This window comes from Sebastes umbrosus, chromosome 4 (assembly GCF_015220745.1).
Source record: "Sebastes umbrosus isolate fSebUmb1 chromosome 4, fSebUmb1.pri, whole genome shotgun sequence".
NCBI classification, from domain to species: Eukaryota; Metazoa; Chordata; class Actinopteri; order Perciformes; family Sebastidae; genus Sebastes; species Sebastes umbrosus.
This window is the reverse complement of record NC_051272.1, coordinates 24,865,136-24,886,408: the sequence shown is the minus strand read 5'-3', so window position 1 is coordinate 24,886,408 and position 21,273 is coordinate 24,865,136. Positions and strand designations below refer to the sequence as shown.

General features: G+C 39.8%; 1 protein-coding gene across 7 annotated transcripts in view; it reads left to right on the top strand.

The window, feature by feature from the left end:
• osbpl5 (oxysterol binding protein-like 5) overlaps positions 1-21,273 on the top strand; it is a 59,297-nt gene that overhangs the window by 6,176 nt on the left and 31,848 nt on the right. For 3 of the 7 annotated variants that reach the window (XM_037767862.1, XM_037767860.1, XM_037767861.1), the window contains exons 2-3: positions 10,686-10,747; positions 18,775-18,897. The exons of 1 other annotated variant lie outside the window; for it this stretch is intronic. Coding sequence is in view for 2 of the 6 variants with exons in the window: in XM_037767860.1 (XP_037623788.1) it covers positions 18,804-18,897 (94 nt within the window). In the remaining 4 variants the exon portion in view is untranslated. Of the gene's footprint in view, positions 1-10,685; positions 10,748-18,774; positions 18,936-21,273 lie in introns of all 7 variants that reach the window. 3 more of the 7 variants (XM_037767864.1, XM_037767865.1, XM_037767863.1) reach the window with 2 other exon arrangements.

Here is a 21,273-nt window from a genome sequence, read left to right as displayed (position 1 = left end):
TCAATTGTATGTGCCATTGCAACATCAGCGCCCTGCAGCAAAGGTACGCCTCCGCCATTTTGGACTGAAAGCGACTACCGGACGCCAGTAAAACGTCAGTCTGCAACGTGCCGTACAAAAGTAAAACAAAATTATTTCTATTCTATTGTCATATTTAATGTCTCTATCGAAATGGCCTGTGTTGAACAATACAAATGTATAAATGTAATAAGTGTTTTCAGTCCAAAATGGCGGCAGTGACTGTTGTCAAAAAAACATCGGAGTTTTGTCTCTTTGCTTTTATACTCTTTGGTACACTCCTTAAAGCAGTCTACCACCAAAACGCCCATCCAATTGAATCTTTAATTTCATTCTTATTTTACTGGGCTTTCTGTTCATTCAACAGGTTGGAGCATCACAGCTTTCTGTTAAGCTCAGATGTTGTGTCAGAGTTGTAATGAAGTTTATGTGTCCCACGTAATGTTTCAGAAGTTTGTTTTTACTGACAATTATTTTTAACAAGGCCGTTGACCTTAAGCTGAGTTGTTGTCATGTTTTCATGTAAATTCTGCTGCCTCTTCAATATTCAACCTTGTGCTCGGTGTGTCTCACCACTGACATACATTAGCATGGACATGCATCAATAGTGGCAGCGACGAGAAGAGATGAAGCAACTGATAATAATTAATTTTGAACGCCAATATTAACTGAAGCATTTGCCTGAATTGTAAAATACAAACTATCAGTCCAAGGTGGAAAGAATGTACTCAAGTAGTCTCTAGGCAGGCAATATTGTCAAAAAGATAATGTCACTTGACACTATTAAAAAAGTACTTTACAAAAAACATTTTATTGTCTGAAGTTAAGTGAAAATTCTTCCTAGTAATTTTCCAAAAGATAGTGAGCTCTACTAACTATTAGTTTGAATGTGACTGCTCTTAACAATGGAAGTGTCCTCCTACTCCAGGGTTTGATAAATGGCTCAGCGCAGTTCCAGTTCCCCGGAGATATAAATGCTTTCCCCGACACCTAGTGGGGGAATCTAGGCTAATACTGCTCCATATTGAATCTGTCTCTCTGCCTCCAGAGAGCAAATGCACTTTTAGCAGCCTCTATTGTGCCAAGATTCCCTTCTCCTCCCATGGTCTGGCAGAGATTTTTTTTTTTTTGTCCAAAGTTACTTTACAGCTGTAAGTTGGCCTTTGTGTTTGAAAGCAGGTCCCTTTCTCACCGAATGTCACTTTTTTTTCCCAGAGAAACCTCATCTGTGTGAACACAATACGACAGTGCTGACATTTTCAAGGTTATGATATAGTTGCATCATTAAATTAAACAGAAGAGCACACAATGTGACTAAGGGCCCGTTCACATGCTGCGTCTAAAACGCGTGGAAAACGCCAGCCGCGGCGCTTTCATCCTTTTTATCCAAGGTGCTTCGGAAGTTGCGCTACAGTCATGCCTCCCGTTACTAAGCAACCAAAACCTGCACGCTGCGATGACGATGATGATGATGATGAAGTTGCAGTAATGTAGCAGTAAGCCTCACCGACTAAACTAAACAAAGTCAAAACAAAGATAAATGGATTTATAGCACCGTAAATCCCTCACAGTAGCTTTATTGCTCGATTTCTCAGTCAAGTTGGCTGACCTTTAAGCCGTATGTTGTGACGTCCTCATCAGAAAGGGTGAAGCAAGTAAAAATAGTCCGTGGGACAGTTGTAAAGCTCTGGGTAGCCCTGCACTAATGATTAACTTCTCCATATATGTACCGTAGACTGATATTTACGGAAGAAAGAAAAGATATCTGCCGGCTGTGATTGGTTGTTCCTCGTCACATGACATGAGGTGCGTGCTGCAGCGTTCCAAAGGTTGAACTATTTTTATGTTGGGTTGCAGCCGTCACGGCTCAAAACATAGGCGCTTGGTAACGCTTGCGCATCACGCCTGCGTCGCTCCCATGTTTGAGTGCGCCTGCCGCGCGTCTACAATGACATTAATGGATTTGATTGTGCAAAAGACGCAGCATGTGTACAGCCCCATACAGTATATACTGCATGCTGCTGTACAGCCAAAATGGAGGCATTATTTGTAGATATTACACTATAAAAGCCACATTACATCATTGTTAATTTTGTCCCCAATTTTAACTGCTGTAATATTAGTTGTTCTTTATGATGGCACCAGCATTATAACACCCCGTAATGTCTGTAGAGATAGTAGTCTTTTGTGTTAGTACCACATTAATCTGTGGAAGCAGCTTTCCCTTTTCTCATTACAAAAGTGGGACAAAGACAAACAGCTACTGTTTAAAGACCTCTGAAACCATATTTATGACTCAGATGCAACATTTTATTATGTAACTGGAAACTGGATTTTTCCATTATGGAAATGTTATTTTTATAATTATAATCTTTTATAACTAATAATCGTTGTCTCCTCAGTTTGCTTATTGCTACTTTCTTTACTACAAACCCAAAGGGCAGCCTTTTAAACACTTTCAGCCTGACTTTATATCCCCAGTGTTGTTCTGCAGTGTCAGCCATAATGTCTCCTACTCTTGAACACTTGTTAGAGGGGGTCACTTGTAACAACGTGTGCTAATTTATTTATTGCAATATTGCAAGAAATATTCTTAAAATAATTTGTTAGATATTTAACTGCAATTAAAAAAACAGGCATTTTTTCAATCTCATTGATGCATGCTTATCTTTTAATTTTTTTGCTTCACAGATTTTCCTGTCACAGCTTTTTTTGCGTGTCTATTCTTGAAATAGAAAAAAAAATCAAATCTGTACCTCACGGTTCCTCATTCTTTATTGCTTGCTTACCATATCCACCACACAAACACACAGACATTTTTAGTGTTTGCGACTAACCTCCTGACCCCTTGACGTTTGTTCCTACTTGCCTGCTGAGTAGCTGGCGAGTGTATTTATAGAGAAGGTTTAACACCATAGATCCACTGCTCTTCTTTTTACAGAGGCAGTGGCGGCCGGAGTGTTCGCACGGTAGCGAGCGCCTCTGCAATCGATATCCACCTCTCACTCATCTCTAGCTTAATGTATGGAGCTGCTGCTTGTGTAAATGCTGCCAGCTTTACTCTAGACCCAGTGTTTTTACTTTGTGGAAATTGTATGTATGGTTGCAAAACCTCAGGTATGAATCAGACAAAAGATCTCCCCATTGTTTAAAGTTGCAAAAGAAAACCACACAAATGCAAAGTTTAATGCTCATTTATAACGTATATATTGTGTTTTGATTTTTAATTTAGCAAATTACCTACAGTACAAGTAGGTAAAGGCTTTATGTCCTTGTCATGATCTACGTTTGTTTTCTTCTGAGTGGCAGGCCTTGCACAGGGACCTCGCTCGTCCAGTCCTTGAAAATGATTGGCGCTGTGGACACCTGTGTCAAATGCTGATAATCTGCAGTTTCAAGGGATAAGCTGCAGTGTCTGTGTTGAGTTTACAGCGGGGTTGTTTTAGGTTTTTGACATACTTTTATTACATTGAGTGTTTTATTCCGAAAGAGTTGATGCTGAGAGGCTTCATTACGTCATGGGTTTAATGTCAGCCTGTTAAAGCCCTCTTTGGATGGTCACCATGGGGCTCTGTGCAGACTCTGCCTGCTGATGTTTTCATGTCATGGAATTTCATTGGCTACAGATGAATCAGTTAATAACTATCAGTGTAATGTCATAACTTTGTTGCGTCAGAAAATGAATACCCAAGTGGCAGCATTGTATTTATGAGGCTGTGTAGTGTATTTAGTCTCTGTTTACCTAATGGAGTAGTCAGGTGAGGGGAGAAAGTGACACTGTGTTAGATTACACTAAAAGGATACTTGTGACTCTCAGTCGTAGCTGTCTTTCCAAGAAAGCAAGTATCGCCTTAACCTTTAAGAAAGACCTCAGGTTTCAGACTGTGGCCGGTTTCCATGACATGGGACCATCATCTGACTTCACTCTTAAAGTGATACTCCACTTTTGGGTATTCAACACGCACCCTCTGTATTCAAAGGTTTTTAGCTTCAACTTGTAGCCATGGACAGTTTGAATTATGTTAGTTACAATGGTTTTCAACAGTTAACAGGTGTCAGACTGGATACAAATCAAAAATGGTCATAGAAACTTCTTAAGCCACTGCTGCAACATTCATCTCTCCGTGCTCCCTCCCTCCTCTGTTTATGACTCCCTGCTTCGAGCATTTCCCCCCCGCTTCCGCTCTTTTGTGCTCAGATAAACACGTCTTGTTCTGATCTCTGTACAGAACGCACAGAGATGAAATTAATATCGATCCTCCCATCTAGCTTCCGGTATGGGAGCAAACAAGTGTACTTTTCTAAAATGTCAGAGAATTCCTTTAATGCCAGGTTACGATGTTTTTGTTGATGCAGCGCTGCTTACAGTTTGCTGCTGGTTTTGACATTTAAGCTTATTTTAGTGATTGATCGGTGTCAACTTTGAATCATGCTGATAATTTCCACACACAACAAACATGGCTACCGTAGCCAACCCCTCAATGGTGGCTCCACTAGCCTATGTGTATATATACAAGGCTCGAAATACTTTTTTTCTGTCACTTTTATGACAGTTCAAATATGAGAAAAATTATGAAAGTTATAATGTAAATTTAGCTAACTTTCCCTTTGATTTTCTCAACCTGTACAGTAAAATAATGTCAAATTTTACATGGTCATAGTCAGGGTCGTCACCATGAACAGGATTATATTGAAAATTTCAGCAAACCTCTGAAAGAAAACATTTAATTACTCAATTTAAGAGACTCTAAAAATAAGGGCATTTTCAGTGTTTAACAATATAATACAGTATAATACAATATAGTACATAGTACAGTAATGTACAGTGAAATTACTTATGGTCATAGTCCGGAACATTTTGTGCAGAATTATTGCTGAAATGCGAGTCTTCCTTCATCCTTTTTTGCCACTTCAAAAACCGGTACCGTAACAGCACGAATAGAATCATCAAAATCCAAACGGCGCTGGCTTGACTGTTTTTTGCAAATGATGACTCACATCACCGCGGTGTTTTATGGTGTTAATGTTGCTCCTTACTGCTCTGTCTTTTCTGTCTGTGCGCTGTCAGTGTCTTTTTTTTGCGCAAGTTATTGATTAGTCTCACGGTCAATGCATGAAGGTTGGCAGCACTGAACAGAGTTGAGGACTACGTGCAAATCTCAAATTTTACGTGTACTACTGTGCATATGCACATGGTATTTCAAGCCCTGATATATTACAATGCTCACCATATGTAAATTGTCAAGCAGTGGGAAAAAGAAACCTTATAATGCCATCCAGATATACAGAGTGAAGCGGATTGGTGGTCGATCCACAGCTTTTCTCCTGTCCTGGGTTAAACGCAGGTCAGACGCTACCAGACTTTGGTGGAAAGGAGTCTCCATCAAGGGCTGGAAACTTAATTAAATGATATTGACGTTAAAATGTCCTAAACCAACTCCCAGTAAAGAGAGAGAGAGAGAGAGAGAGAGAAAAGGCAAGAGTGGGTGAGCATGAGAGAGCAATTGAATGGAGAGAACTGAAACTAAAATGTATTTGTTACTAAGGTTCGTACTAAGGATTTGTGTAAGATTCAGTAGAACCACATCATACCTAAATGTCTCCTGTATTAAAGGGGAACTAAATTTCTAACTTTTTGCGATTCTGCTTCAGGTCCGAAGCATTTAATGAACAACCTGGTGATCACAGCCTAATTTAAAAACTTGGCTGCCCACAGCCACAGTTCACCTATGAAGATGAATTGCCATTCACGGTTAATATTTTGGTAATTATTATGCAGAATGTTGGGCTCTACATCAAGTAGAACACTAATGTCAATTAGTGCTTATGTTTACAGCAAAATCTTTTTTAAAAGTTGGGCTTTGTTAGAGCAAAAAAACAAAAAGACTCAGACAATACTTTAAAAAGCTGTTATGAAAGTAGTGTAGAGCAGTGCATTATCTAAACATGCATATATTTCCAAAGCAAGCCGTTTTACCAGTATGACACATTACAGATTTTATATTTACTAGAAGCGAGTGTATCTCACAGGGATAATTCATCCAGTTAAATGTCTGTTTACATTGCATTGTAACATTTTTTTCTTCCTACAGTGCAATTTGCAACGTAAACATTATCTTTCATAATTTAGTCTATTCTGTATCATCATCATTATTAAGAGCACGGTCTTTAGTGCCAAACCAGAGTTTAAACCTAATGGCACAGACAACGGGCCCCAGGGTAGGAGGGTATGTAATGAGCAATAATTAGTCTGTAAGGCATTTGTGTGCACTTAATGTTAAGTGCCCTTAGACCTAGTACCATTCCTGTAAAGTCTAATCTGCTGTCCCTGTGCCTTAGGCTTGTAATTTTTCGCATTAATGCAGGGAGAATGATTAAGTTTATAGTCTGTTTGTCTGTGTGCCCTGGCGTCACTGGATAAACAATCCCTTTATACTGTATATAAGGGCACAAATAGGAATGCACATGAGCGATCCAAATTTTTCAATCCCGATACCGATAGCGATACCTGGGCTTTGGGTATCGGCCGATACCGAGTACCGATCCGATACCAGTGTTTAATTGATAAGCTGTATGCCTCACTGTGTGGAAGTGACTCATTATCTAATAATTAAGGCAACATCAGGCTTGAATTAAATATTGCTTTCCTAAATTTGGAAAACGAAATGTAACAAAAATATACATAGATATAAATTTACTTAATTATTATTTATTATTGAAATAATACATTGTACACCAGCAACTTGATGCACAATAATGTATATAGTATATAAACATAAAATTTAATTGTACAGACCCCATTGTCACCGCTACCCGATCCAGCTATTTGCGTCATTATCGGTCCGATATCAATATAGGTGCATCCCTACTTGTTAATATCAGCCTCCATTATCCCCTTCTTGGATTAGAGTCTCAGATCTAGGAGCAGATGAAGGACTTTGTCTAATAATAGTTAATTGAAAACATGTACCCTCTAAACAGACACTGACTTCAAATTTGTCTTTTGATCTGCCTTCACTGCAGAGCCATGTGGGACCTGCTTCAAACTTGCTTAAGATTACATTAAGCTAAGTGGGCATGCATGGATGGAGATGACGTTGGATGGAAAAGGAAGTGCAGTGGCTTTTGATCAGATGCTTGACCTTTGATGCATTTTCGCTGTAAAAAATGAAAACGGAACAAAACTTTCTGTTTTCCACACTCAATGTTTTGTCCAGACTTTCATCGTATGAGACCTTTTGTGTTTGAGTGTCTGTCTTTCGAGATTGTCAGTGAAATGCCCGCAATCTAAATGTTCACTATTTACCCTTATGGAAAATTATTATTAATCGGTAAAAGAACTGAGAACAAGTTGGACAGGTGAAAGAAGGACAAAGAGAAAAAGAAAACTTTTTAAATAAGATTTCCCAAGGAGGTTAATAATCTAAAGGCACAGTCTGAAATTCTGCACATCTCTATTCAAACACTGTAGATGGACAGGTGTGAACACGCAAGGACTGTGTATCACATTCAGGTTTGGAGTATTTGGTATACATTGAATAGATCAATAAAATCTCATGTCAGAATATCAGCCAGTTGTTATCACTTATCAGTTTTGTCTCTAGCCACAACTATATTCCCAGTTGGAGCACCTTCTTGCCTGAAGTTATTATTCACACCCGTCCTATTGTTTCCCTTCATCGAGCCAGAGACACAGCTATAAATCAGTGGGCAGGATCTGGCCTGGTCCCCTCTTATGAGTCAGTCTTGGCTCTCTGCTGGTGAAGTTGGCGAGCTCGCAGTGTTCTGATGTATACGTTACTTAGTTGCACGCTTAGAAAGAGGCATGCAGAGCGCTGGTTATACAATATGCATGTGGCAGTGTTTCACCCATCCGTAACCATACAGTTTTCAATTGCAGGGCTAGTGTGGCTAATCGTTCCCTCGCTGTATTTCATATGGCCCATTTACTTGAAGCTACGAGTACAATTTGAGAGTAAAAGACTTTGGCAAACCCACAAGGCTCTACAGTAAGTGATAGTGTTGTACATCAGCTGTCACAGTGAGAAGTAGTTTCTGCATGTCCGGCTCTGGGTGTTACCCAAATCCATTTCAGAGTGATATACCAAGGTAAATCCAACAGTAAAGCCTTTTAAATGTCTTTTTGTCGTTGTAGGAAATAGAGTGCTCCAGGGATGACGTGTTTCTGTAGGCCAACCAGGAAGTTAGCATCACCCTGGTTCCCTCGACTAAAAGCCAATGGGATTTTTCCATTGGGTTTTGGATTATTGCAGAAAATAAACACTGTGGCAAACACACGTTTATGATACTTACACGTTTTGTTCAGCAAGACAATATTCACAAATGAACACCACTTCTATGATTTTTGAAGTGTAAATGCAATTGCCAGAAGTAAAAAGCTAACATTAGGCTATAGATTAACTACAACACGGTTGCATGAGTATACTCAACGAGACTGCGGCGGACGAGTCGGCGTGATGATGTTTAGTAGTCTCATGTAGCCACCTAGTAACAACCGCCTTTTTTAAGAAGGCGGTTTTAATGTATTTTATGTTGTAGAACAAAACGTTAAAATCTCTTAAGCTTGTGATAACCAGAGACTATATTTCAGCATCTGACTAAAAAAACATAAAAAAAACCCCATTGACTTCCAGACGAGGGAACCAGAAGTGATATATTGCTAACATCATTTCCGGGTTTTAGTACTCATTCCTGTAGCACTTTATTGGTGTGCTGTCCACAACATAGTGGAGTTAGAGAGGAATACAAGTCATGTGATGAATGCAACCTCATAATCTTGCACTTCTACAGGGCACTTAGTTTGTTTTATTGCACTGTGAATTGGTCTCAAGAACCGACTTAAATGTCTGGTCTGAGTGAGAAAATGTAGGACAGCTAGGACTGTATTAGAAAGTGGTGTCATTTTGGAGTCCTTCCATCCAAACCATGCCACATTCTGGGTCACAGTGACTTCTTTCACTTTGTACATTTTAATCGTTCTTGTGCCATATGTTGTGCATCTCATACAAATCCTTCTTTTGTGTAGGACAAAATGAATACTTCAATAGAAACTAGTGCTGTTTTGGTTATTTTGAGGATGGCATGGCCCTCTCAGCCGATCTTAGATTACCCCTTCCTTCCTTCCCTCTTCTCCATGTCTCGCTGCTTTCCTCTGCTTGCTGTCTGTGTTTGGCTTGCATCTCCTCTGCACCCCCCCGCCCCCTTTTGTCTTTGCCCCTCAAGCACTGTCAGCTCAGGGATTCTCTCTCAGTTCACTTCTTATTTAGGTTAGACGTACTCAAGTGTTATGGCTTCCTCCTTTTGCTCAGCGATAGGATTTAAAGGCACAGATTCCATCTCTGCGGCCCAGCCCATTTTACACTTGTTGGGTTTGCCGTTGGATCATTAACCGGGGTGTCATCGGCAGAGATATATGCCAAGGTCTTTTTGGAACTGCTGAAATTATGTTTGAGTTTTCTGCAGGTTTTTATAACCTTGGTAAAGTCAGGGAATTGTTGATACTGTATCTTTTTTTAGTCAGTGAAGTTCTCCTACCTGTGAAATGGTAACGTGCCTGATGAAAATATAGTTGAAATGTCATAGAGACAAGCCTCTAATGTGCAAATGTTTATTCATGCCTATATTATAGAAGTACATATTGAATAGTCTTACAATATGACAACATGACGACTTGTGTGTTTCCCTGCAACAAGATTGGTGCAATACAAAATTGCTTGGGAATGGGAATGAGTGATTACAATATTGCATTTGTGAATTTGACTCTGCATCTGTTAGGAATCACATTATGTTTGTGTTGTATATCAGGGGTATGCGTGTGTGTGTCTGTGTGTGTGTGTGAGCTTGCTGCTGTGTGAATTAATGTGTGTGTTGTTTTGCTTTTGGTTTTGGATTTGTGGCTTATCACACGTCCCAGCTGTTCGAGAATGCATTGTTCTTTGCACGGGCTGGATTAAGAGGCATTTCATGGGAAAACAAAAGTAAGACCAGAATGGGGTGTTGAAAACAGCATTTTTTAGCTGTAAACAATAACCAATATATTTCAAGTGCAACCAATTAGAATGAGAGTCAAAATTTAGATTAAAATAAGAAGTGGATTCAAATTGTACTTTATACTATGAGATTCCTTTAGTCCTCCTGGATTCACATCCTAGTAGGGTGCGTATTTGTTTAGCGTAAGAGTAGTAGTCCTCCGTGAATCTGATAGTGTGTGTGTTTGAGTATGGTTAACTGTAACTGTCGCAGTGTTTCTGTTGACTCAGTAAACACACATTGCATTGAATCCTGTTTCTTTCCATGAAAAAGCATTGAGTGCTATCAGTTATACTGTTACTTTCAGTGACCTTTTTCTTATAGAATAGACTGCTCAAGTAGTCCTTTAGCTTCAAATCTGCGTTAGCTGCAGACTAGCTGTAACCGACTGAGAGTTGTGTGTGTGCAGGTGGCAAACAGACTGTGCTTTTGGCCCTGAGAGACGTTAGCGGCTCCCTTAGGAAAGAGACTGGGCGGGGTGGGGCTCCACCCTCTCTAACACAGTGGTGTGACCAGGAGGAGCATGGGAAGGAGAGACACCGGGAAAGAGGCAGTTTTGTCTGTTTGTACTGTGTGAGTTAAAGTGAAACCTTGCTCTCACTTTTGTATCTCTGCAGGTGAGACAGGCTGCTCCAACAAAGGCTCCTGGATGCGGTGTCTCCTGCGGCTCAGGTGAAAGGTAAGCTGAGCTCTCACCTGCAGGCCCACTCTTTTAATGCCTTAATAATGCATACACTCTGTTAAATTGGCTAGCTATCTGTTTTAACTTCAGTTAACCACATGGTTTGCATGCGCCATTCACATGTTACAGCCCAGGTTTAATTTGTGACCCTGTTTTCTCTCCGGCGTCAGTCTACTTTCAAAATTTGACACAAATGCAAGTACATTTTTACCCAGCATTGCCAGGAGGGTTTTGAGCAGAAGAGAGAATTAGGGCATGTCTCTTAAGGTGTGTGAAGTAGATGTACTTTCTGTTTATGCCAGTTTTTATTACATTTTAAGTGCTCTCTGCAGCTATTTGATCATAATGTCAGTTAGTGCTGTAAAGCTAACATTTGTGCCTTTGTGGTGACTTCTGCATTTTTGTGTGAGCAATTGTGAGTCAGTATTGCACAGTGCAGCATTGAAAGAAGAGAAACCGTTTAACAGAACTGAGATCAGCAGCTTACAGGGTGTGCCTGATTCATTTGGGTTAGATTGGAGTAAATGTTTGGGGTTGCACAAGGACAGTTGGCTACAGAATGATACTTCAGATACGCAGAGCCGTAAAACAGGCAGTTTGCCTAGAGTACATGTTGATCTTTCATACAGTGGCAGAGGAAGTGTAATGACTAGTTGCTCGTTCTTTTTTCAGCCTCTCATCCTGAGCACACTGTGTATTTTGGTCTCTCCTGGAAGGATAAGTGTATACAAGTGTATTTATGCGTGTTGGTTAGTTGTATAAACAGGACTGAAGACAGTCATCTGTTCAGCACATCTGTCCATTGGGCGTGAAGATGGAAACCAGGTGTTCTTATTACTCAAATGAATTTAGCCCTCTTATAGTAACAAAATGTTCCTTTTGGTGAGTGGTGGAATCACACTGATAGAAGTGACAGTTAACTCTGCTTTGGTATCCTGAAACTGTGTTTGCTTTGCTATTCCGTCCAGCCCTAAGATGGTAGCAGATTGTACTGTGGTAGCCGTGAAAAAAACACCACTTGCCCGCTCATATCAGTCAGGAAGCGTTTGCATTCGGTCTTGCCCAAGCTGTTTGTCTTGGCATGTGTTCGCAGCACGGAGACGTATGAGATTTAACTGCAAATTACACATTAACCAGGCAAAATGTCTCAACCTCTACCCAGCAGCCCACACCCAGGCTACTATTGTTGCACTTTTTTGTCTGCCTTAAAAGCCACACACATTCAGACTATCTGGTTTACTACAACGTTGAGATAATGGTTATAAATACTTTACAGTTTCTGTTTCTGTCTACTGATTGACTAGTCACATAGTTCCCTTATCTGTTCTGCGTTCCGTTAATAAGGCTTAGTATTGTGCACATAATGTGCACGGAATTAATAAAAACTCATGTACTCTGGGTCAACACATCTTAATTTTCCTGTACATTTCTAATTTATCACATCAGCAGTGAATCGCTTGGTTCGTTTCAGTCACTCTGATTCACAATTTGGTTTTACAGAAGTGGAAAGTTCAGATCGCAGAACATTGATGATGATAGTGACTTTTTTTTTTTAACTCTGATTTTATACATATGGTGTGTCTTTATACTGTGACAGTTTTCCTAAAATTAGATTTGAAAAAAAAGCAATATATCACCTTGCTTACAGTATCTCAATATATCGCAATATATTGAATTGTTACCCATGTATCATCACCAAAATGTCACCTCACCTTTATGTCCATCTCTTTGTCTCACACATCTGGCGGACTTATCTAAGGTCTTACATGTTGAAATCATAATGACAAAGGAGACTTGATAGCACTTACTAACTGTTAATTTAATTTTAAAGACTGATTCACCTGGTTTTGGACTTGCTGTTTAGGAATAACAAGATAAATAGAAATATGGAAGTTGCTGTTAATAGCAGAACTGCTCTCCTTTCCATATCTATTATTTCCTAAGGCTCTAAGGCTTATCATTTAATCAACAAATTGCTTGATGTATCATAGTAGAACATGGATGATTTAAGGTGCAGTGAAAGGAATAGGATAGGACAATGAGATGTACTGTATGGGCCATATCCTGAATTATCATAGGCCTGTATTTCGTTATTTAATGTTAGCCTGGAGCAGGTTGATGAAAGACTAGTCATACATTCAGGGCATGACCTTCTAATAATGAATCTAATGGACAAGTAGGTCCATGGTTGGTGGTCAGGCAGAATAGATTAAAGGGAGTGCTAGTAATGCTAAACAGCATCTGCATTGGGTATTGTAGAACTCCATTCACAGAAAATAGAGTACCCAGCAGTCTCTTTTGATCACAAGGCAAAGTGTAATTTAATGAGATCAACACTGAGGGAGCCTGAGTGAGATTTATGTTAGTTTATTGTGTTCCTGGTTGTTGGAGCGTGGCTTTATTCATCTTTGTGTTGGATCTAAGACTCTTCCTGTGCACATGGAAACCAATCTGGACATCCTATTCTTTCTGAAACAGCATAATGACGTCCAAAGTAAAAATGTAGATTTCCTTCTTAGGGCAGCAGTAGAAGTCTATATGGTGGAGAACTCAAACCTTGGCAAAAAAACCTGAAACTGTATGTATGGATAGATAAATACCACCAGGGGACAGTAGGAAAACATATGTTTTATGTATTTAAATATTTCTATTGCACTTTCACATTTAAATGAACAGAGCGCTGCTTTCACTCCATGTTGTGTTACATTCCTGCTAACGTACAAATAAAAATCTGTGCATCAAAATAAGACTGGTCCTTATTCATAGTGCATCTACTAGAAGCAAAATATGAGTAACATTGTACCAAAACGTTTTACCCAAAATAATCATCTTTCTACTATCACAACTATCTTTCATGTTGTGATACATTTGTTTAATTACCAAATCTTTACATCAAAATAAGACTTAAAATTAGGTTTTTCTTCACCAGAATTCAGTGCATTTTTGTTTTGCCCATCTGCTCTCTGCAAAACGAGTAATAAATAGTATATTACTCGTCTACTCTGGACTGCGCACGCAACATTTGGGGAAGTTTTTCACAGGCTATTGCTGTACGTGCAGCAGTATTACACCAAAAGTGGAACCAGAACATTGCCCCATGCTGGCTGGCTGTTAGTTTAGGAAGCACTCGATTTTATGCAGCAGAGTTTTCTTTGAGCAGAGCACGTATTTTAAATGTCAATATCGCAGTCGATCATGTTCATTTAATTGTGGGAGGCCAAAATTGTGATCGCAATTAATATTTGATTAGTTGTGCAGCCCTGTGATTTGAAGGCTTGTCCTTTAAAGGATGAGCGGGTATAGCTAATGGATGGATGATCCTTAATGTAAAGCAAAGTGGCTTCTTTGGGAGAGCTATTACCATTTGACAAGATCCATCCTTTCTATCAACTCCAATGAGTAGGAAAAGCCTGGGAGCTGCTGCCAGCTTCTATAAAAGTGTCTTGTCAGAGTGGGATTGATGAAGGGACAGAAAGAGGACAGGTTGTAAACAAGAAAGTGGGAGGATGGACAGGCTGTGGGAAGTGTTGATCTGTTGACCAAAACCTTAATTATCATTGCTTTAGGTACAGGAAAGTAATGAAGTGTTAGTGTGGAACAGTGATAAAGTTCACAGAGGTCACAGCATCAGACAGACACAGGCAGACCCTCCATAGCATCAATTGTACAAAAGAAAAATAAGCTAAATAACGGATCTTAAAAACATACCATATGCTTGTCCTTGACTTTTGCAAAAATTCTGTTATATCCTCAGGAATTATTATAATATATGGTAATACATAAATAGATTAAGGAAAAAACAAGTAAAGCATGGAACCCCCTCAAGGCTAGAACATGGACTGATGTAAAAAGACCGGTTTCAGATTTTATTAGTCAAAACTATGCAGATAAGATAATAAACCTTCTTCTCTAACCGTTTGCACCTTTTGCTCAGTGTTCATTCCCATTATTTACATGCTTATAGCAGAGTCACATATCTTAGCTAGACATGTTGTAATATTGTTCCGGGATCCGTGTTTTAAGACGGGTCGCCAACACCGCCACAGACCCGGGACCCCTGATGCACTGAGCAATCTGAAGATTAAATGCTGGACAAGAATGAAGTGATTTCACAGCCACAGTGTTTGTTCAGTCATCAGACTTATAGAAAAAATCCAGCCTCATTACATTAATTTAGTTCCTGGGCTGGCTTGTGACACGACTATCAAGTGACTGCTTGGACAAAGGGCAGAACTTTCACTCTCAGTAGATTGACCCAATTACTTCCCATTCAATGTTTTACAAATCATGAGCAAGTCTCTCTGTGGCAGTATTCATTCATCTCGAGTGTGAGAGCACCCAGCAGTCCCAATACAGACAGTCAGCCAACTTTTGTTTTTCTTTGGTCAGAGTTTATTTTTTTTCCCAGATAAGAGAGGCTTGGAGTTTGGTGAGAAGTGGTGTGAAGTTGGCTTGTTCCCTCTCTCACTGTTCCTCGCTAGGAAGAAGAGTTAGAGGAGCCCCGTGCTGAGGTCATAGGCGGGTAGGGAGGAGAGTAGCAGCTCATGGATCTCGCAAGTTATCTCAGTTTTCTGAAAATGGCTGCAGCTAATGCATTTACAAGTGTATATTGATTTTAAATGTTTCCGAGTACTGTATGCATTGACATACTGCTAGAGGCTCTGATGTCTGAAAGTTGGATTCTGAAAAGCATTATGCTCTGTTGTTGGAAGATGAAACGTGGAATATGAAAAATAAACATGGCCATTGTGAAAAGATTAATGTTTAATAGTATATAGTGCTAAAATACAAATAATAATCTTACCATAATTGCACACGTTTTCTACAATATAGTGCCATCTAAAAAGTCTTATTTTTTATTTTATTTTTATAAGAATGGCTGGTAGCTGTAATGTGTAGGACAGAGGGAGGTTTATCTTGAAACATTTGCAGGGACTTGCATAAGATCTGACAGAAGGTTTAAAGTTGTGTGAACACACACATGATTCATTGCACTAATTTGACTGCTGAAGTGTTTTTTGCTGCCCAAGGGTATTTTCTATAAACTGACAATACATTGAAAATGCAGACATCAGCTGTATCTAGCCAGCACCGTTTCACAGCCTTGTGCGTGCTAAATGTACCTGTGTAGGTGTGTGATAGCTTAGACTCTGACTCATTTCAAAAACTTTTGCTTATTTTTCCCTCATACATCCTCTGCTTTGTTCTCCAGTTAGTTCATTCAGAAAGTTCTTTAGCAGAAGTATAAGCCAACGTTTTTGCTCAATTTTAATACTCTCATAGGTTTTGCACCACAGCTTAGCTGGCAAAGCAGTTTTATATTTATAGCCATAGTATTTTTATTCCGTTATTAAAATATGCAGTCAGTACTTTGGCCAACAAACCAGCTCATGAATTGATGGGAAGGTTGAAGCAGCAACTATGTGTTGGCAAGAGATACTATTGCAGAGCTCATGACAAGCTTAAAAGTTGCGAGTTAAAATGCCCAAATCAAATAGTATTTCAGAAAATATATAAGCCAGAATTTATTCGTCTTTGGCAGCTGGTGAGATTAATTGGTATATTACAGTCTGTAACGTGCTCCTACCCTCTGCGTCCCAGTGGGGTGCTCTTTGTTTTTAGCATCATTAATTAAAGTCATTTATGCGACATCTTGTCATCTATTATCCTTTGCTTAATGGCCCTCCTTCTGTCCAGTCAAGACAGGCAGCCTCCGGGTCTCTGCTGGCAGACATCTTCCTCCCAGCCCCTCACACCTCTTGTCTCTCCAGCAGACAGGCAGAAAAGCCCTTGCACTCCTCACACTCACTCCCCTGAGAACCACACTTTGTCCAGTCCGTAGCCTGTGCTGGCTTAATCAGACACAGGCTCATTTTTTCTGTATCAATTTATCTTTCTACCCGACCTCCATCTCTTATTATTTCCTTTTCTGCCACAGGGGTTTTCAGCTCTATAAAAATGTCATGATGCAACCGGGCCTTTAAATCGCTGCAGCTACTTGAAGTAGAGCACAAGAAATAATCTAATTTGCATAGCCCTTATATATAATTCAATGTGCATCGTGATAAGTAAAATTGACTGAAACATTGCATTTTCGTGCATTGACTTTTTCAGCTTTGGGACTGGAAAAATACAGAAGTGGCATTTAGAGCTGGAGGGAAGTTAGATGAAATTTGTTGATACTGTCAAACTCATGGATGGGTATTTTCATAAACAAACTGCTTTTTTGGCGTCTGAGCAAAAGCATCTTACCCAGACTAATATTCTTCTCTCACCTTTATGTAACCATGGAAGGTTTTCTCATGCCGCCTCTTCTTTCTCAGCAACAATCCTGCTTGACCATCAAACAGATACACAATAAAAATGGAGAGTAGCCTTATAAATACAAAGTAAATTGGTACTGACCACTGCCTCTTCTTGTTGCTGTTTTAAGTGCCTTGCTGAAGGGCACTTTGTTAGAAAATATATTGGAGCTTTCATCAGATTTTCCCAGCCAGGCCGGAGATTCAGATCATCAGCTTTGATGTTACCAGCCCACTTTCTGTAGTTAGTCATGCTACTTCATATGCAATGTCCCATCTCCACTATTGTCTTCACAATCCACTTCTTTTCTATTCTATCTCACTAGTAATAAAAGATGGTTGAGCTACTCCTACAGACAGTGTGTAATATTGATTAGTAAAAGTGTATATACAGCGCCAATAAAAAGAAAGTCCCTAAATTTATGCATAATTCGTCCGTAAAATGTGGTCTGAGCTTCACAAGCACAAATAACACTGCTGGTTTGAATGTTTATGATAAAGTGGATCTATAAGTAACGTATTATATGAAGTGACATACATATAATGATGCCTCTCACATTTAATTTCTACAATCTGGCTTCAGTTCACCACCTCACCATCTGCGTCGCCAATTTCCCCTGTCTCCATAATGTGCGTACGCATGTGCCAAAGTTTCTGTACAGGTGCACACGTTATCCCGTCAAGTTTATTTTTATAGATCACAACTTTTTGCGTGGGAAGTGGCGTACGCCTCTTTCAAGTTTTGTGCGTATGCAATGGTTAGAAATGAGACCCCCGGTCTACTTCATTTTTCTCATATTTACTTTTACTTTAAAAATTCTTAAATGATTAAATAATTAATCATCACAATAACCCGTAGGTCTGCTTAATTGATAGCTGCAGCCACGCCCGACCCATAGACCGTATATAAGAAGTGAACATAGTCACCGTGACGTCACCCATTGGTTTGTGGACTGCTGTTCTGAAGCCTCGAGTTTGGGATTTTGGCCGTCGCCATCTTGGTCGAAGTGACTCGAGAGGGTGGAGTACAAGTACAACCGAACGCTAAATAATACATTTTAATGCAACCAAAAATGTTATAATTAACTTTCGTGACGTGAAAACACACTGTGAAAGGGTTAAAGTTGTAAGACGAAAACACGGTCAACTCCCTGACTGGACAACGCCGTGGTAACGACCTGTCAATCACAAGGTAGCCACGCCCTAAAGCATACCCTGCTTCATGGTCTATTTGACTCTAAATGGGACCATAATTTACTAAATGAACATCATGCTGTATTGAAGAAGACTTGAAACTAGCGATTGAGACCATAAACTCGTGTTTATAATGTTTACTGAGGTAATAAATCAAGTGAGAAGTGGGGTCATTTTCTAGACTTCTATACAATCAGACTTCTTTTTGCAACCAGAGGCGTCGCCCCCTGCTGGCTGTTAGAATTAATACACGTTTAAGGCACTTCTGCATTGGCTTCACTTCTCAGACCTCGGAGTTGCCCACTGGCCCTTGCATGTTTGTTGACAACAAATTCTACAGTATTTCTTTAACCCTCTTTCTTCATAGCCGTTTTGCCTCCTCTGGCTCACAGCTGTAATTGAGTTATTGGAGGTCAGTGTGTGTTTGTGTCTCTGTACATGCAGGTGCATGTGTACTATATGTGGGAATCAGTGTGATAATGCTGATTTTCAGGCAGTAATTACAGTCAGATCTCTTTCTGTGTACAGGTTCATTCCACTGACTGCGAGGATCTTAAATGGTGTTAAAGTGGTACTATACAATGAGTGTCCCTGATGTTCCAAGTGAGGATGTGCCGGTGCAAGTCAAAGTCATGGCTGAAGACTCTCAAAGTACGTCATTGAGGTCCTCTGATACTTAAAATCTTCAGGTAGTGTCTCTCTGTGCATGCTTACATGTGGATGTGTGTTTGTGTCTGCATGTTGATGCATTTGTATGTAAACAAAGTGGCCATGCTTGGCACTGCTGCATTCATCAGCTCAGTGTGGCTCAGCCTGCTTATACGGCTGGTTCTCACACACAGCCACCCCTGGCCTGGAGCCAACCGTACAGACAGCCAGCTGGCTTGGTCTGTCTACCGGGTCAAACATGGTTCCAGTGTGTGGATTCATAGATTGGTGAATTGTAGAGGTTTCAGGTTTATTAAGAAAGGGGAACATGATGACTAGATATGTCGGGATACATGGTACAATACAAAAATGATAAGGATGAAATTGTAAGTAAAACTACTCTAAAATGAGGTTGATGGTACCTTTGGTATATCGTATGGTAGTGATGGAAATTTGACACACTGCAGTTCTTTTTTTTTTAGATTTCAGGGTGTGTATGGTGAAGACAGACATTTAGTTCAGTGTGATCATTTGTAGTTGTTGCTGAAGGCTCAAAGTAGGTATTAGGGGTGGGAAAACAATTCAATTCCCCTATGTATTGTGATTTTTTTTTTTTTTATGATTTTGAAATTGTTTTTTATACCAGAATCGATATATTTGCTTCATTTGAGTCTATGCGGAGGTAGAAGGAAGTTACCGCTTTCATTGTTGTAGTCTGGGTAACGTGACATCCTATCCGTTCCGTATCCGTCAAAAACCAAAACAAACCACAGCGAGAAGCGGGAGAGCTAGCGACGGACTTGGTGAAGTTAGCATAAGTATACACATGTAACTAAAATACAAAAAAACATAAATGGAAATATGATTGATTGGATTTTATTCACCAGAAGTGTAAAACATTACATGTCCCTTATAAAAATTAAATAGAAAATACCACTAATTTGTGAGGGAAATGTCTTTATTCTTTGATTTTTGGGTTGCTGGAAAAAAGTGAATAAATGACTGGGATATTTGACTACATACATGCTGAAAATCAAACATTTTTACTGCATCAATTTAGAGATTTTCCAAACTAAAAGTCCCTAGAAGTGTATGATTCAACTGTTTCCCATGGTGTAGTGTTAAAAATGTTTACAAAAATTGCAATAAATTGTAATATTGAATAACAATACTTAAAAATCGCAATACAAGTCGAATCGTCACCCAAGTATCATGATATTGGGAGATAGGTGTATCGTCCCAGCCCTAGTAGGTATGTGATTGGGGCAAGTACACACACAGACACACACACGGACACTAAAGGCAGAGGAGCATGGACAGAGAGATTCTTGAAGAGATACTTTTTGATACACTGAATTTGTTTTGGATCTGTGCTTGTGTTTTGATGTAGCCGTATCTCTGGCTCTGTTTTCAGATACATGTTGGTTAATCCTTGCTCCCCTACTCAGAATCTGAGCTCATTTCCCAGCCCCTTGTAGGGAATCCTAGGTCTGGTTTTCAGGCTATGTTTACCTTGCCCTTTCCCTTCTCCCTGACAGAAGCCTCTGTTCCCAGAGACTCACTGTGTGTACGAAGGGAGGTTGTGTCTCCTGCCAGTCTAACCTGAAACACAGAGAACAGTGGAGGTCAGGTCGCAGCTGGGCAAGAACTCGGATAACCTCTTATAACTTTCCTGGACTGTTACATACAGGCTGAAATGCTCCATAAGATGAGAAAGACCTTGAATAAAGTTAATAGATGGTCATAGAATAGCTACATATACAATTATTGACATTACTGCAGCATCAGGGAGGGGCATGCTGGGTAGAACAGGGTGGAGATTGTGGTTGTGGTTGTATGCTGTAGGTATAGTCAAGGTCTACCATGGTAACAGGCCACCGCAGGCCCCACACAACAAAGGGAGTTTCCTATTTTAAGTAAGATCAAATGGGTAGTCTGGCTGGAAGGCATTTTCTTCATGTGAGTTCCTCAAAATATACCTGCAACTCCCCGCAAGACAAGAATAGAACAACTAAACCACACATCCTCCCACTGAGTATCACAAAATTAGCCTCCTTTCTGAAATGCAACAGTTGACCTAGTTCTGCCTCCTTCACTTAGACACAGTAGTTACAGTTTTTGATTTTTCAATTGTTTTATGTAGTTAGAGATTTTTAGAATGTAAAAAATGTCAGTTTCAAAGGCTACTTCTCCCATGTCTTAGTCAGGACAACAGCTGTAACAACTTGGTGGAGCTGTGACCATCACTTGGAATATTTCTATTGCCTATGCTTGCTCAAGGTATTTACTAGGACTGACCTAGGGCAAGTGTTTTAAAAAAGCTATTAACTAGATTCAGGTGAATAAACATGCGTGCAGTTGGGCGGCTTTGTCAATGTC